This window comes from Geotrypetes seraphini, chromosome 6 (genome assembly GCF_902459505.1).
Source record: "Geotrypetes seraphini chromosome 6, aGeoSer1.1, whole genome shotgun sequence".
NCBI classification, from domain to species: domain Eukaryota; kingdom Metazoa; phylum Chordata; class Amphibia; order Gymnophiona; family Dermophiidae; genus Geotrypetes; species Geotrypetes seraphini.
Window position 1 is genome coordinate 139943053 of NC_047089.1, and position 17246 is coordinate 139960298.

The window sequence follows — 17246 nt, forward strand, 5'->3', positions numbered from 1 at the left end:
TTTGTCTTGGTGGGGTAGAATAGCATCCATCAAAATGACCCTAGCACCTCAAATTAATTACATCCTCTCAATGCTTCCTCTTTTATGCCAGAAATCATTTTTCCATTGGCTAAATAAGAAGCTATCTGAATTTATATGGAACAAGAAAAAACCTCGAATTGCTCTAGCCAAGCTGAAGGCCTCTAAAATTAACGGTGGTCTTAACTTTCCAGATTTCTACCACTACTATATTGCTTCATTAACTAAATATGGAGCTTACTGGGTCAATGACTCCTTCTCTCAAGACCCTCCTAATTGGTATGAAATGGAATGTTTTCTATGCAAACCTTTACACATTTCTTGCCTATTAACGATATCAATACCCAGACATTTGAGAAAATACTCTCTTTTGAATTCAACGCAGCATGCTCTCCATCATTTAGATAAAATAGCTGATATCTCAATTAGTGTTAGCCCACTCATGTCCCTTTGGAACAATCCCAATATCCAAAACCAAGGCAAATCCCTTTCATGGAAACGGTGGCAACGGACAGGTATATGGTTTGTTCATCAATTATATACTCTTAATAAACTAATCCCTTTCGATATACTTTGCTCCACATACCTACTAACATCCTCTGCTTATTCACAATGGATCATACTCTGTGAAATACTGTCTTCTGTACAGATACAATATGACTTCATATCTTCTAAAAATACTATTTACCATTGGTCTTTACGGTCTCTATCAAAAGGGAAAGCTATATCTTTTTTTTATAATATTCTAAGAGACCAATCCTTCACTTTCTCATATCATGCTATGAAACACTGGGATAATATAATAACCATTCCACTTTCTAACATTGACTGGGAACTCTTTTGGTCTTCAACAAACCGCCCACTTTTATCTTCTAGAGTTTCACAATCAATGCTCTTTGTAATGTGGAATGCAATATGGACCCCATTTCGTATGTGGAAAGCCAAATTAAAACAAGATTCTATCTGCTGGAACTGTTTGAAAGAGGAAGGAACTCTTGATCATATGTTCTTCCATTGTACTCTGGTCCGTTCTTTTTGGTCCAAAATCTGGAATACCATACAATCTATCACCAACTGCTCAGAAGAGATTTCTATGGACATTATAATCCTTCGATCTCAACACCCCTGTTTCGCGCAATCAAATTGTCCTCCTAAACTCATTGATACCATGTTTGTGACTGCTCTCATGCATATTCTGAAAAATTGGAAATCATCTTCGTTATTAGATTATACATTTGGTGGAACTCTCTATGTATGTACCACAGATTTGAATCATATGTATATGAAAATAAAATTTCACTCCGTAAATCCATGAATTGGAAAAACAAAAAATCACCCTGGTCATTTTTAGATTCATATGTACATTCTACTATGTAGACACTCCTGTCTTCTCCTCTCTTTAAAAATTTTTTTTTTTTTTTTTTCTTTCTCTCTTCTTTTTTCCTCTCTCTTTCAATTTTTACTTTGTCCTATTTCACTTTCTATTGTCATACATCACCACAAACAAATCCAATACTCTGAGCTTTTCTTAATAATATGGGCCTTTATAATTAACTGTATATTAATGCAAAATGTTATACTACTTTTATGTATTTGAATTGCTCCTTGTATTTTTTAAAATACTGAATAAAAATTTATTGAACAAAAAAAAAAAAAAAAAAAGAAACAAGGAGAGAGCATTGGGGGGAGGGAGGGTTGGGGGAAGTAATATTTCTAAATTTGTATAAGGTTTGAAGAGCTGAGGCAGGCAGTGGTAGTGTTTGCAGCCCTCGGAGCTCTCTCATTACCACGTTGCAGCTCTTGAAGTGTAAAAGGTTGGAGACTCCCTAGCATAAAGGCTGCAGGAAGACTGGCTCAAACTCTCACATCAGAGACCCTGGGCAAGTCACTCAGTCCTCCATAGCCCCACGTACGTTAGCTAGATTGTGAGCCCACCGGGACACATAGGGAAAATGCTTGAGTACCTGATTGTAAAACCGTTTAGATAATCTTGACAGACGGTATATAAACAACTAATAAAACTTGAAAAATAAACCAAAAAAAAAAAAAGAAAGCACCTCCCCCCAATGTACCTCCTCAAATCTTCAGCAGCAGTGATCAGTATCTACTGTCTGCTGCTCACGCCAGCTTCAGCTCTCCCTCTGATGTTACTTCCTGGTCCTGCGACCAAGAACTGATGTCAGAATGAGGGAGCTCAGGCTGGCATGAGCAACAGGCAGGTGATGCTGCTCGTTGCCACTTTTTAATGTCCTTGTTGTTCGCAGTGTTTGGAGTTCAGAAAGCCCTTCAGAATGGCCCCCAAAGCGACAGAGTACTGATGCTGGCAGTGCTTCTAAGTTTAAGAGAAGCCGTGATGTCCTTTCCATTAGTGAGAGAGTGAATATTCTGGATATGATTGAAATAGAAAAAAATGAAATGCAGAGATTGCCAGGTTGTATGACAAGAATGAATCTTCCATTCATAAAGTGATGAAAAACGAAGAAAAAATTTAAGCTAGTTTTTCTAATGGACTGCAAAAATTACTGTTATCACTTGTGATAAAGTGTTAATGAAGGTGGAAAAAGCCTTAAATTTCTGGTTGGGAGATATAAATAGAAAGAGGGTACCCACTGATAGCAATGTGTTACAGCATAAAAGCCTTAATTTTATACAAGGACTTTCAAAAGAAAGATGGAATGGAAGAAGAAACCAAACCTTTTACACAAGCAGAGGATGGTTGCATAGGTTTAGGAACAGGTTTAATCTCAAAAACATTAAAATCATAGGAGATGCTGCATCGGCCAATGAGGAAGCAGCTGACACATTTCTGGCCAAGAAAACAAAATCATCATGGAGGGAAAATACATAGAAATGGCCCATCCAATCTAACCATCCACAGCATCCACTATCTTCTTTCCCTAAGAATTTCCATGTACCTGTCTCACGTTTTCTTGAGTTCGGACACTGTTTTTATCTCCATTACCTCTATCAGGAGACTATTTCATGCTGAATGTCCAGCTCTTCTTTATTGTAAACCACCTCAAACTACTTTGGCAGTATATAAACAATAAATTATTATTATTATCTACCACCCTTAAATTTCATTAAATTACTCCTGAGATTATTATCTCTTAACTTCATTCCTTTCACTCTGGAGTTTCCTTTCAATGGAAAGAGACTGGCCTCTTGCGTATTTATGCTACAATCCTAGGCAAGTTTTCAACTGTGACAAAGCAGCCTGTTTTGGAAGAAAATGCCCAAAGGAACCTATATTCATAAAAATGCAAAACAGGTGCCAAGATTTCAAGCATGGAAAGATAGACTATTTGGCAATGCAGCCAGACATATGATAAAGCCTGGCATAGTTTACCATGTGAAGAATCCTTGTACTCTCAAGAACAAAAACAAAGTTTATGCCCGTCTTCTGGCAACATAACCTCAAGGAATGGGTCATGGTAGTGTTGTTCATTGAATGGTTCCACCAATGCTTCATCCCCAAAGTTGAGGAATATTTGGACAAGGGTTGCCATTAAAAGTTTTACCTATATAATAGACAATACGCCTGACCTTAAGCATCGAGGATGAAAATGTACAGGTGGTATTTTCATCGCCAAACACAACCTCACTGCTTCAGCCACTCGACCAAGATATCATTAGATATGTCAAGGCCTCATAGACTTGCCAGGTCTTCGAGATGATTTGAACAGGCATTGATGCCAACCCTAACCTACAAATCACAGACTGCTGGAAATCATTCACTTTGTGTAATTTATCAATTAAACTTTACTGTACCTTTATTTATATGAGTCAGGTGTGTTATATTTAGTTTTCGGCATTATCCATGGTTTCACGTAACCAAGCTAGGTCTTGGAACATATTTCCCGTAGATACAGAGGCACTACTGTATTATTCAGCAACAGCAATCCTCAGCTCTGACTTTACCATGCAGTAAAAGTGGTATATCAAGTCCTATCTCCTTTAGCATATGGAGAAATGCCAAGTTCTCTTGTCAGCAGTTCAGTGTGCTGCCCAAATGGCACTGCAAGTAATTTGCAAGCTGCTGGCCCCTTTTTTCTATGGTAAAACTTATGCCACTGGTCACTAGAGATAGGAGAAGGGAAGTGGAGGGCATGGGTGGTATCTTTCAGCCCTGCTGTTGTTAGGTTCAATATTTTTTCAGAGTTGGGATTCATCAGGTAAAAAGTTTGAAACAGCAGAGGCACACTGTCCCAAGATACAACTGTTCAACTTATGACAAACCTTCTTTAGATAACTGGTCTGTTTTGTTGAGCAGCAATAAATAACTGATAGGAGAGAAGAAATAAAATGAATTTTAAAAAACTGGATCTTTGTGTTTTGCTTTAAGGCAGGGTAGGGAACTCCGGTCCTCGAGAGCCGTATTCCAGTCGGGTTTTCAGGATTTCCCCAATGAATATGCATTGAAAGCAGTGCATGCAAATAGATCTCATGCATATTCATTGGGGAAATCCTGAAAACCTGACTGGAATACGGCTCTCGAGGACCGGAGTTCCCTACCCCTGCTTTAAGGGAAGAAAAAGCTTGGTGTCAAAAATACTCAGTAGTTCTATATACATGCTTGAAGTAAATATTTCTTCTGGCTACATATGCTGATTTGTATCAATACAACTGTTTTCAGATGGAACAAAAAGAGCTTTAAACAACTTACTGTAAGCTTTTGGATTTTCCCTGCTAAGGAGGAATGTAATCCAACATGCTGGAAAAGCGAAGGCCTGAAGCGGATTCGCAAGTTCGATTTCTGTCTGTCACAATGTTTCTTAAAAAGAGAGGAAGAAAAATACATTTCATGAACTAAGAAATTCCCCAGCTACTTCTACTGATATACAAAAACATTTTGTCAGTCATTATTCAAGTTCTCACAGAATACTTAAACTAAAAAGCAATGGATTTTTGATTTTTTTTTTTAGTCCATCTTCCCAAAGGAGCTCAGAATGGATTACAAATCAGGTACTCAAGCATTTTCCTTATCTGTCCTGACAGGCTCATAGTCTATCTAATGTACGTGGGCATATGTTTAAGCTCCAAGGGGACACTGACGAGATCAAATTATTTTCTGCTATACAGTAAAACCTTGGATTGCGAGTAACTTGGTGTGTGAGTGTTTTGAAAGATGAGCAAAATGTTTTATTAAATTTTAACTTGATAAATGAGCAAGGTCTTGCAAATACAAGTATGTACAGTATGTTCGCATGACAACTGAGCCGATAGTTCTTCTCTCTCCAACGCTGCGGGAGTGTAGTGACTGTTCTAAACGAGTGAGATCTTGCAATATGCGTCATGTCATAGTGAAAGTCATCCTACACAATAACCCTTATCCACTCATCTAGCCACAATTCTTTTCAAAAGTAAAGTGCAAGTTAATATATTTTTACTTTATCAGTACAGTATTTTACATTAAAGTTTTTTGGGTTGTGGAACGAATCGTCTGAGTTTCCATTATTTCTTATGGGGAAATTCACTTTGATATACAAGTGTTTTAGATTACAAGCATGTTTCCGGAATGAATTATGCAAGAAAAACGAAGGTTTTACTGTATTATACTACCACTTTGAAATAAGCTGATGAAACAGTCAAAACAGATTACAGGAATCTTGCATTTAACATAGCAAATAAAATGTGTCCCTGCAGAGTGCTTAACTATTTATTCCAAGAACAAGGAATCATTTGTATTCATACCTACTAAGGAACCTATATTTCCGGTTCATAGTCAGTGGCGCGCAAGACACCAGTGCGCCACCAATCCAGTGCTGATAATTCAGCGCAAGACAAAAGCGCGCCGCCAAAAAACTTATTTTTAAAGAGCTCCAATGGGGGGTGTTTAATGCATAGTGTTCACGCTGCCGTTGGGGGAGTGTGGGGGGTACAACCCCCACATTGTAGAGAAAATGGAACATTTTCTGATTTTTTCAGGAAAAGTTCCATTTTCTCTACAATGTGGGAGGTTGCACCGCCCACGCCCCCAACGGCAGCGTGAACACTATGCATTAAAGTGGGTGGGTACCCCCCCACACCCCCGTCATAGCTCTTTAAAAATAAGTTTTTTGGCGGCGCGCTTCTTTCTTGCGCTGAATTGTCAGTGCTGGATTGTCGGCACGCTGGTGTCTGGCGCGCGATTATCCCGTCACCATATTTCCAGTACCAAAAATATATTTGAAATTGTATTGAATACACAAAGACCATAAATTTAAGCTCTTTTACTAAGAAGCACTAGTAAATGCTTTGTAAACCCTTTTGAGGATCTTTTAGGAACGCTCAGACTGTAAAATAACCTTTATTCCCTATTTATTTTATTTCTGGCCATGCACTAATCTTACCATTAGCATGCAGCCATTTGAAAAAAATTAATGTGATAGCACTTGTTGTCTCCTATTTAGGAGGTGGTAAGGGCTCCCACTAAGGCCTAGATTCACTAAAGATAGCGACTCAGTTGCCATTGGCTGATTCTCTGGTCAATTCTCCAACAGCGATTGATTCACTATCAAGTTTGCATGCAAATGATTTGCACAGAGGTAACCCAATATGCTGAGGTGCAAATCATTTGCATGCAAACGCAACTGATTCAATCGCTTAGTGAGCGATTGAAACATGCGCACAGCCCTAACAACGGTGACAGGGAAAGCAGCCACCTGTCACTGTTAGGATGTGCTACCCCCCCCCCACCCGTGCAGTGCCATGCCCTCCCTGTGCTGGCACCCCGAACCTTACCGCCCCCTCCAACCAAAAAATAATATGGCAGGAGGGATGCCCACTCCCTCCTGCCACCAGACGCTTCCGCTCTCTCCACTTCCTGTGATCCACGAAAAAATGGCAGGAGGGATGTCCACTCCCTTCTACCACTCCTTCCCCGAACTTGAATATGGAAGGAGGAATGCCCACTCCCTCCTGTCAGAATGCTCCCTTCTCCGCCAAACTTAAATATGGCAGGAGGAATGCCCACTCTCTCTTGCCATCAGACACTCCCCTCCCCCTCACTGAACTTGAATATGGCAGGAGCTATGCCCACCCCCTGCCACCATACGCTCCCCCCTCCGCCGAACTTAAATATGGCAGGAGGAATGCCCACTCCCTCCTGCCACGACGCTCCCTCCCTCTGCCGAACTTAAAATATGGCAAGAGGAATGCCCACTCCCTCCTGCCAGCGAAAACCACCCTCCATCTGCCCCCCTCCTCCCTGGTACCTTTATGTCGGGAGCAGGAGGGGTGCTCAGACAGTACCTTCTGCTCCTCCACTGGCCTTAGGCCTCTTCCCAGTGTTCTCATCTAATGCATGGGGAGGGGTCTAAGGCCCTGATTAGCTCAGATGCCTCAAGCCCCTCCCCTTGGGCAGGGTACAATCAGGGAGCCTTAAGGATGCTCCTAAGGCTCCTCCTTCTTGTATCCAGGATACAGAGGGAGCCTCAGGGAGTCCTGATTGGCTCGGACGCCTAAGAACCGACCCAAGGGGAGAGGCTTGAGGCATCTGAGCCAATCAAGGCATTAGGCCCCTCTCCATGCATTAGACGGCATTGCAGACGGCGGCTGGCAGAGGAGGAGGGACTGACTGAGCACCCCCTCCTGCTCCCGACTTAAAGGTACCAAAGAGGAGAGGGGCTGAAGGAGGGTGGCCTCTGCTGGTAGGAGGGAATGCTGCAGGCTAAGTCACAAAAAATATAACAGGGGTAAACAATTCAAATACTACGTTGGTATTTGTAGAGTGACTAAAGAGATATCAGTGAGACTTTAAAAAGTCACTGCAGCACCATCAAACAATGTAAATTCAAAAATAACTTGTTCACAATTCTTTTCTTAGAACTCTGCTCAGAGACATGAAGGCTGATTCACCACCCAATCATTGCAGTGTTCAGAAATTGAATTGACTCTGAGAATGTAAGCTTTCAATAAATCAAGTGCTAGCCCGAACAGCTATGCTAACACTGTCATTTCTTCAAAGATTTTAGTATTTATAAGAGATAACTTAACTTTGAAAATAGTGACTGGTTCCGACGTGCCACGTTTCATTGCTGCGTCAGGGAACCGACAAAACAGCTAGACTTAAAGCTGGAGGTGAAGTCACATAAAATTGAAACGCTGGTTCACTTAGCATGTATTTCTTCGAGACATTTAAGGAAAAGATAAAGCACAGAAACCGTCATAGCTTTTAAACTAAACCACCTCTATGATCTTTTCAGCAAAGGCAAAAGCGCATTGATTCTGCAACTAGACCTTAGCAGTGCGTTCGACCTAGTAGACCACGAAATCATGCTACTGTGCCTTGACGCAATAGGAATCTCGGGAACGGTAATGAAATGGTTCCAAGAATTCCTAACAAACAGATCCTACCAAGTAACCAACAATGGAAATTACTCCAACCCATGGAAAAACCCATCATGGGTGCCCCAAGGCTCCCCTCTATCACACACATTATTCAACATCTACCTCGCATCCTTAGATCACCTACTACAAAAATTAAACTTAAAGTACTATATATATGCAGACGATATATCCATCCTAATTCCCTTAAATGAAATCACAAATGAAACTATAGATAACCTCTCACACACAATGATAGAAATCGAAAAATGGACCACCAGCTTCAAACTAAAACTAAACACAGAGAAAACAAAAGTCTTTTTGGCAAGCCCCAACGACAAAATAACAAAAACATCGTTAAAAATAAACGGCCATGAATATCCAATCTCCAAAACCATAAAAATACTGGGTATCATTCTAGATACTCATTTAACCATGGCTGACCACACAAACCTAGTGGTGAAGAAATGCTTTTACACGCTGTGGAAGCTAAGGACTATTAAAAAATACTTTGACACAACATCCTTTAGATTACTGGTGCAGTCACTGATCCTATCTACCCTAGATTACTGCAACATCGCCTACCTGAGTATCCCAAAAAGCAATGTTACTTACCATAACAGTTGTTATCCAGGGACAGCAGGCAGCTATTCTCATTAATGGGTGACTTACAACGGAGCCCCGATGCGGATGCCTCACAAGCAGTCTTGCTTGAAGAAACTCAAAGTTTCGAGTTGCCCGCACCAAGCATGCGCAAGTGCCTTCCCGCTCAGACTAGGGCACATCTCCTCAGTTCAGATAGCTAGCAGAGAAGCCAACCCAGGGGAGGTGGGTGGGATGTGAGAATAGCTGCCTGCTGTCCCTGGATAACAACTGTTACGGTAAGTAACATTGCTTTATCCCAGGACAAGCAGGCAGGTATTCCCACTAATGGGTGTCCTCCAAGCTAACCACAATGGGATGGTGGTAGAGTTGGCAACTTAGGAGAATAGATTTTGCAATACTGTTTGGCCAAACTGTCCATCCCGTCTGGAGAAAGTATCCAGACAATAATGAGAAGTGAAGGTATGAACCGAGGAACAAGTAGCAGCCTTACAAATCTCCTCAATCGGGGTCGATCTGAGGAAGGCTACCGAGGCTGCCATCCCTCTGACCTTATGGGCTGTGACTTTACTGTGAAGGGGTAATCCAGCCTGGGCATAGCAGAAAGATATACAAGCCGCCATCCAGTTGGAGATGGTATGCTTAGAGATAGGACATCCCAACTTGTTCGGATCAAAGGAGATGAAAAGTTGAGGAGCAGTTCTGTGTGGCTTGGTGCGTTCCAGATAGAAAGCCAAAGCACATTTGCAGTCCAGAGTATGAAGAGCTGATTCTCCAGGATGAGAATGAGGCTTTGGAAAAAACACTGGAAGAACAATGGATTGATTCAGATAAAATTCCGAGACCACTTTAGGAAGGAATTTTGGATGAGTGCGAAGCACCACCTTGTCATGATGGAACAATGTGAAAGGTGGATCCGCAACCAATGCTTGAAGCTCACTAACTCGGTGAGCAGAAGTGAGGCCAATGAGAAACACCACTTTCCAAGTGAGATACTTCAGATGAGCCCTGTTAAGCGGTTCGGATGGAGGTTTCATCAGCTGAGAAAGAACAACATTGAGGTCCCAAACCACTGGGGGCGGTTTGAGAGGAGGATTGACATGGAAAAGTCCTTTCATGAATCTGGAAACCGCAGGATGAGCAGAGAGAGGTTTCCCTTGAAGAGGCTGATGGAAAGCAGCAATTGCACTGAGATGGACCCATATCAAAGTTGACTTGAGGCCAGAATGAGAAAGATGCAAAAGGTAGTCCAAAACTGAAGACAAGGAGGAGTATTGTGGCTCATGATGATGAGAAGAACACCAAGCAGAAAATCTAGTCCACTTTTGCTGGTAGCATTGTCTAGTAGCGGGCTTCCGTGAAGCTTCCAAGACATCTCTCACAGGTTGGGAAAACTGGAGAAGAGTTATGTTGAGAGGAACCAAGCTGTCAGGTGCAGAGACTCCAGGTTGGGATGAAGCAGAGACCCCTGATGCTGTGTGAGTAGCGAGGGGAAAACTGGTAGAGGGTACGGCTCCCTTGTGCTGAGTTGAAGTAGCAGGGAGTACCAAGGTTGTCTGGGCCACTGTGGAGCAATCAGAATCATGGTGGCATGGTCTGACTTGAGCTTGATTAGAGTCTTTTGAATGAGTGGAAATGGAGGAAATGCATATAGAAAGAGATTTGTTCAGTATAGAAGAAAAGCGTCTGCCTCGAGGCGATGAGGAATGTAGATCCTGGAGCAGAACTGAGGCAGTTTGAAATTGTGGGGGCTGCAAAGAGGTCTATCTGAGGCGTTCCCCACAGAGAGAAGATGTGATGAAGGGGCGTTGAGTGGAGAGTCCACTCGTGAGGTTGTAGAAGACGACTCAAGTTGTCTGCTAGGGCATTGTCCGCCCCCTGAATGTAGATAGCTTTGAGGAAGGTGTTGTGGCGAATTGCCCAATCCCAAACTTTCAGAGCTTCTGACAGAGGGAGGCCGATCCCGTGCCCTCCTGCTTGTTGACATAATACATGGCGACTTGGTTGTCCGTGCGAATGAGGACCACTTTGTCATGAAGCAGATGTTGGAAAGCATTTAGAGCATTGAAAATCGCCATGAGTGCCAGGAGATTGATGTGGCACTGGCGGTCCCTGCTGGTCCAATAACCCTGAGTGCGGAGACCGTCCAGATGAGCCCCCCAAGCATAAGTCGACGAGTCGGTCATGAGAACTTTCTGATGGGGGGGTGTTTGAAACAGCAAACCTCTGGATAGATTGGAGGATAGCATCCACCAGCGAAGAGACTGTTGCAGAGCAGGAGTGACCTGGATGTGTCGAGACAGAGGGTCGGATATCTGCATCCACTGAGATGCCAGGGTCCACTGAGGAATCCTGAGGTGAAGTCTGGCAAAAGGAATCACATGAACTGTAGAGGCCATGTGGCCCAGAAGAACTATCATGTGTCTCGCCGAGATGGACGGGCGAGAGGACACCAAGTGGCAAAGATGGAGGAGAGCTTCCAGACGTGGAGGAGGGAGGAACGCTCTGAGTGGGTGGTATCCAGAACAGCTCCGATGAAGGGAAGAGTATGGGAAGGTTGTAGATGGGATTTCGGGAAGTTTATCTCGAACCTCAGATGTTGCAGTAACCAAATCGTCTTCTGGGTCACGAGGACGACTCCCTGAGACGTGGAATCCTTGATGAGCCAGTCATCCAGGTAGGGGAACACCTGGAGACCGTGGTTCCTGAGCGCTGCAGCCACCACTACCAGGCACTTGGTGAAGACTCTGAGTGACGAGGCCAGGCCGAAAGGAAGCACTCGGTATTGAAGATGAAGATGTCCCACCCTGAATCTGAGGTATTGACGCGAGGTCGGATGAATGGTAATGTTGGTGTAGGCCTCCTTGAGATCCAGAGAGCATAACTAGTCGTTCTGCTCGAGGAGGGGATACAGAGATGCCAGGGTCAACAAGCAAAGTTTTTCTTTGACCAGAAACTTGTTGAGGACCCTGAGATCCAAAATGGGGCGCAGATCGCCCGTCTTCTTCGGAACAAGGAAGTATCGGGAGTAAAAACCCCTGTTCTGTTGAGGCAAAGGGACCGGCTCGACAGCCCCAACTGCAATAGGGCCTGAGCTTTCTGAAGAAGAAGGGCGGTCTGGGTCAAGCTGGAAGGATACTCTCTTGGAGGATGTTCCGGAGGAACTTGATGGAATTGAAGAGAGTATCTCTTCTTGACGATGGAAAAGACCCAGAGGTCGGTGGTAATAGTCGTCCATCGATGGTAAAAATAATGGAGACAACCTCCAATCAGTAGCAAAATTGAAAAAGGCAGAACGACAGATGTTATGCCCTCTTTGAGACAGTCAAAAGGGCTGAGGAGCCTTAGGGACAGCAGACGATTGTGGCTTCTGTTGCTGCTTTTGAGGGTGCTGCCTCTTAACAGGCTGACGGATGGGAGGAGTCTGTTTAGATGGGTAACGCCACTGGTAGATCAACGGTGGGCGTGATGGACGAGAAGGAGCAGGCTTGGGTTTCGGACGAAGGAAGGACTGGAAAGACTTCTTGTGGTCCGAGAGCTTCTTGGTCGCCGCCTCAATGGACTCATCGAAAAGGTCGGTACCAGCGCACGGGATATTGGCAAGCCTGTCCTGGAAATTGGGGTTCATGTCGATGGTTCTGAGCCACGCCAGTCAGCGCATGGCCACCAAACATGCCGTAGCCCGAGCAGAGAGCTCAAAGGCATCGTAGGAGGACTGCATCATCTGCAAGCAGAGCTGGGATAGTGAAGCCAGAACCTCCTGGTACTCAAACTGTGCTCCAGGGTCCAGATAGGGCATGAACTTCTGGAGGACAGACAGGAAGAACTCAAAATATGTGATGAAGTGGAAGTTGTAATTCAGGACTCTGGATGTCATCATGAAGTTCTGGTAAATTCTCCTGCCGAACCGGTCCATAGTCTTGCCTAACCTACCAGGTGGAACGGTGGCGTAGACCTGGGAGGGGTGAGACCACTTCAGAGAGGACTCCACCAAAAGGGATCGGTGGGAGAGTTGAAGATTCAGACTCGATCTGAAGGCCCATACCAGCCAGATCAGATTTTAATCTCCTGAACTGCCTCTTTAATTTGCGATTTCACAGAGGTAATCTCGATTTTTAGCTCTCCAAACCAGGTCTGAAGATCAAGCTGGGACACTCTCAGGATCACTGACAGCTCACTCTCTACTGCATCCATAGTCTCTGGGATCTGTGCCATGTCAGCTGGGCAAACTGCAGTCCTACCTGATCCTTTGGGACCAAGTAGTCCGTGACTTGCCGGCTTTTTGCTCCGCCAGGTAGTCGACAGATTCCCCACCGTGTACTTTTATGGATAATGCCACAGCTTCAACACGCCACAACACCACTAATTCCACTACTCGGGGCAGAAAAACAACTACTGAAATCTCTGGGAAGCTGGAACTCTTAGTGGAGCTCAGAAGTTAAGCAGCCATCACTGGAAGTGAAGTCACTTCCTCTGTTTGAAATATTTTATTATCAACTATGAATCACATCTCTCCTACATCTTTTCACAAAAGTAGAAAGCCTACCTACTTGTTAAGTACAGTCAAACTTCAGTTTGCGAGTGTTTTGCAAGACGAACAAAACACTCAAGCAAATTTTAACTCGCAAAACGAATGTTAACTCGATAAGCGAGCACAGCCCACCCCCAAACCCTTACCTCACCAACCCATGCCGGCACCACCACCCTGCCCACGCCGCATTCAGCTCCACCGGATACAGGAAGTACAATCAAAAGGGAGTGGAGCTTGGACAACAGCATGGACACAATGGCAGGGTGAGGGAGCAATTCCTTTCTAACTGCAAGTCCCTGCACTCTCGGGCATTAGCATAAGAATAGGGGTTAGTGCACTGGGCTTTGTGCCGAATGAGGAGTCCCAGCAGCCAGGCAGAAAGAGAAGTGCAAGGAAGGGGCACCCCAGAGCTCTCAGTACCTGCAGCTTAAATGTGCAGCTGGGTTTCTTCCCGCTCGAGGACTCTGGGCTCTGCAGAGAACGACGAAGAGACCAGGCTCTTGGGGTCCTCCGTGGGACCTGGAGATGCAGCTAACAGCGGCATAGTCCTCCCCGAAAGAACTGGATGAGCCGTGCGGATAGGTCTGAGGCAGCGGTGGAAGCGTCGCTAATGATAATTAATCTACAGAGTTTGAGGATGTGGAACGAATCGTCCGAGTTTCCATTACTTGCTAAGGGGAAAGTTGCTTTTATATATGAGCGCTTTGGATTATGAGCATGCTTCTGAAACAAATTATGCTCGCAATCCAAGGTACCACTGTACTTAATTATTAGTCAGACTAAAGTTATACACTGTACATTATATTTGTTTATTTTTGTATCATTTTATACATAAAGTAGGTTATATGCTACTTTGGAATTTATCTAGGAATTAAGTGGGTTAAAAACGTCAAATTAAATCAGATTATTGTCAGAACAGTGTTATGGCAAGAAGGAGTCCAATATGTTTTTGTCTAATGTAAATAAATGCTTGGTTTCAGCTTTCCAGGTTACTAATTAAATGCTTTTCTTAATTAATAAAAATCTATTTTTCAAACAAATAGAAAACTCCCCCCATTGACTTACAGCATCTTTTTCCGGATTGCAGACCTTCACCCACAATATGTGATCCAGCAGCCAATCAATGGGTTTCTCCTTATAGAACATAAATATGAACTCCACAATAAGATTCATATCAGGAGCCTGAAACATTTTACCTGTAGCAATTTGAAAAAGCAAACAAATAATTGCAGAGCAATTCATATAAACCGTTTTATCTAAAATGCATTTCTACTTCTTATAAAAGATATACCTATCCTAAAAATTTGGGTGCTATGTAATCAATGGTTCTGCAGATATGCACAAAGACAAAGTGAGTACATTTTTTTCAAAATGTTAATTAGTAAAGCAGAATTACTTACATACATATAACAGGGGTTCCCCATAGAGTGCAGAATAAATCAAACACTAATGGGTGACATTATCTAATGGTGTCAACATGGACCCAGCTTCCTTAGAACTTGACCCAAGGGAGAGTGTTGGCAGTCTCTATTTTATTATTTATTTAAAATATTTATTATCTACCTAAAACCTAGGTGGCATACAATAAAAACATCAAAACTAATTCAAACAAACAAAACATTTAAGAAAAATAGACATTTACATCACTAAAATAAACCCAAATATCCATGAGCGAATCATCATACCACACTGTGCATAATATTCTGCGAGTACATGCTCATTAAGCACTGGTAAGCAGCTAAGGGGAGGGGGGTGGGGGCAGCATAGCATTCTGATACTTCTTACCCCAAAACTCCAAGATATGGTCTTCCCTCCCTAGGGGAGAGGCTGAGAAGTGAATCTTGAAAATCTTGGCTGTTTTGAGAGCATATTTGACCACCATGGAATGGCGAGGAAGCTGAAGCTTCTCAAACCTGGAGTCTTCTGGACTCTATACATAGTCAACTTTTTTTTTTTTTTTTAAACCTGTTGTATAGAGAGAAAGGATCTTCCACTGCTTCATCTGTATGAGTTTAAGAATTCTGTGAAAGGGCACTGTCACAGCATCCTTTGGGAGGAGGGGGGAGGCATCACACTGAAGGATGTCCAATATTAAACTCATCCTCAGTCACCAAATCAAATGGGTTGGACCTAGCCATCACCCTGATAAAAAACAAAAAAGGAGGAGGGCAAGGGTCTGAGGGAAGATCATGGAACCCCTTCAACAGGTCTTCAGGTGGCTCCTTAGACACCTAGGAGCAGTCAGAATCAGACTTGTAGAAGTACTCACCATGAGACATCTGAATCTCTGCCTGCTTCACATAGTCTGGCAAGGAATGGGTTGAAGGTGTCAAAGCACCAGGAATCCCTGGCTCCCTAGGTAGGCTCCCACACTCCAAGCCACTGGCAATCAACACCAAGGCCGAACCACCTCCAAGGTCCCATAACACCTTTGTGTTCATATGCTGCTCGCAGGCAGTGCCATGGGCCTCCAGGATGGGCTGGAGACCAAAAGGCAATCCATCTTTTTCTGGAACATGGCCCCAAGACACTCCTCGAAGGGCTGCCATCAATTTACTAGAGATTTAGCTAGAATGACCACTTCCTTCAAAGTCTTCAGGGTTGAATTGGTGACCTAGTCTTGGCTCGATGGAGGCTTCTGTACCCTGACTTGGTCCCGGAGGATTAGCAGTCATCACATCAGGAGTGCTTCAAGGGCATCAATGACACTGATGTCTCAGTGCTCTTGACACTTAACTTCAGAGGGAGTGATGCCAATGTTTTTTTGGCCACTACCCGATGCAAAGCATCGGAGTCCCCTAGCATCAATGAGGATGAGGACAATCTGTCCTCACCTTCAGGAGGAGATTGGAGTGTGCCAATCCAGGTAGCCATTACCGATGCTCAATTTCAAGGAAGATGGAAATCCTTTCAATGTCACATATCCCCAGTGTCCAATGCAGCCCCCAAGGCCAGAGATCGATGCCTCTACTACTATTTATAATTTCTATAGCACTGATGCTTAAGTCGATGAGCCAGTCTTCTCAGTGGCAAAACTCCATTCACACGGCTTCTCATAACCCTTAATACCTTTTCTTAACATCTATGAACAGATTGCAAGGAGGATTATGATCAGACCTTAGGCACTGCTGCACTAGGTGAACTTCTGGAAATGGGAGCTTTCTAGGATATATCAGGAAATTAGCCAAGGTGAAATCAAATGGCTTTATGAAGGAGTCCCAGACCACAGTAACATAGTAAATGACGGCAGATAAAGACCTGAATGGTCCATCCTGTCTGACCAACAAGTTACACTCATTCTAAAAATTTATGCCTAAATTGAATCGTCTTTTTCTTTGCTATTACTGGGTACTAGACGATAGAACTGCCTGGAACTACTGGATTTACTGTTAAAGCTTGATACCTTGGGTTCCAACTACTGGAGCTTCTGTCAAAGCTCACTGCAGCCTATCCAAACCATCACATCATTTGCGGGATATAGACCGTAAAAGTCCACCCAGCACCTTCCTCATGTTCTAAATTACTGGACCAGGTGCACAAAGTCTAAGGGGGCCTAGTGAACTATAGAAAAACAAAGAAAACCTAAAAGTGCTAAAAACCTTACTAATGGAAATAAAAGGAAAAACAGGCTCTGTATGAGACACTTACAGAAAATCAACACAACAAATTTAGGTATTTGGATTCAAAAAACATTGGAAGACATGATGAGAGTAAATGAAAAAATCCTTATTGCTAAAGATCTCAGAAATGTGTGAGCAATGGAACCCATTACATCTGTCTTGGTGGG

General features: G+C 43.4%; 1 protein-coding gene across 4 annotated transcripts in view; it reads right to left on the reverse strand.

The window, feature by feature from the left end:
- MGAT4A (alpha-1,3-mannosyl-glycoprotein 4-beta-N-acetylglucosaminyltransferase A) overlaps positions 1–17246 on the reverse strand; it is a 238187-nt gene that overhangs the window by 76418 nt on the left and 144523 nt on the right. For all 4 annotated transcript variants that reach the window (XM_033948960.1, XM_033948958.1, XM_033948957.1 and 1 more), the window contains 2 exons: positions 14525–14655; positions 4685–4792 (listed from right to left, as the gene is read on the reverse strand). In XM_033948960.1, the coding sequence (XP_033804851.1) occupies positions 4685–4792; positions 14525–14655 (239 nt within the window). The remainder of the gene's footprint in view (positions 1–4684; positions 4793–14524; positions 14656–17246) is intronic.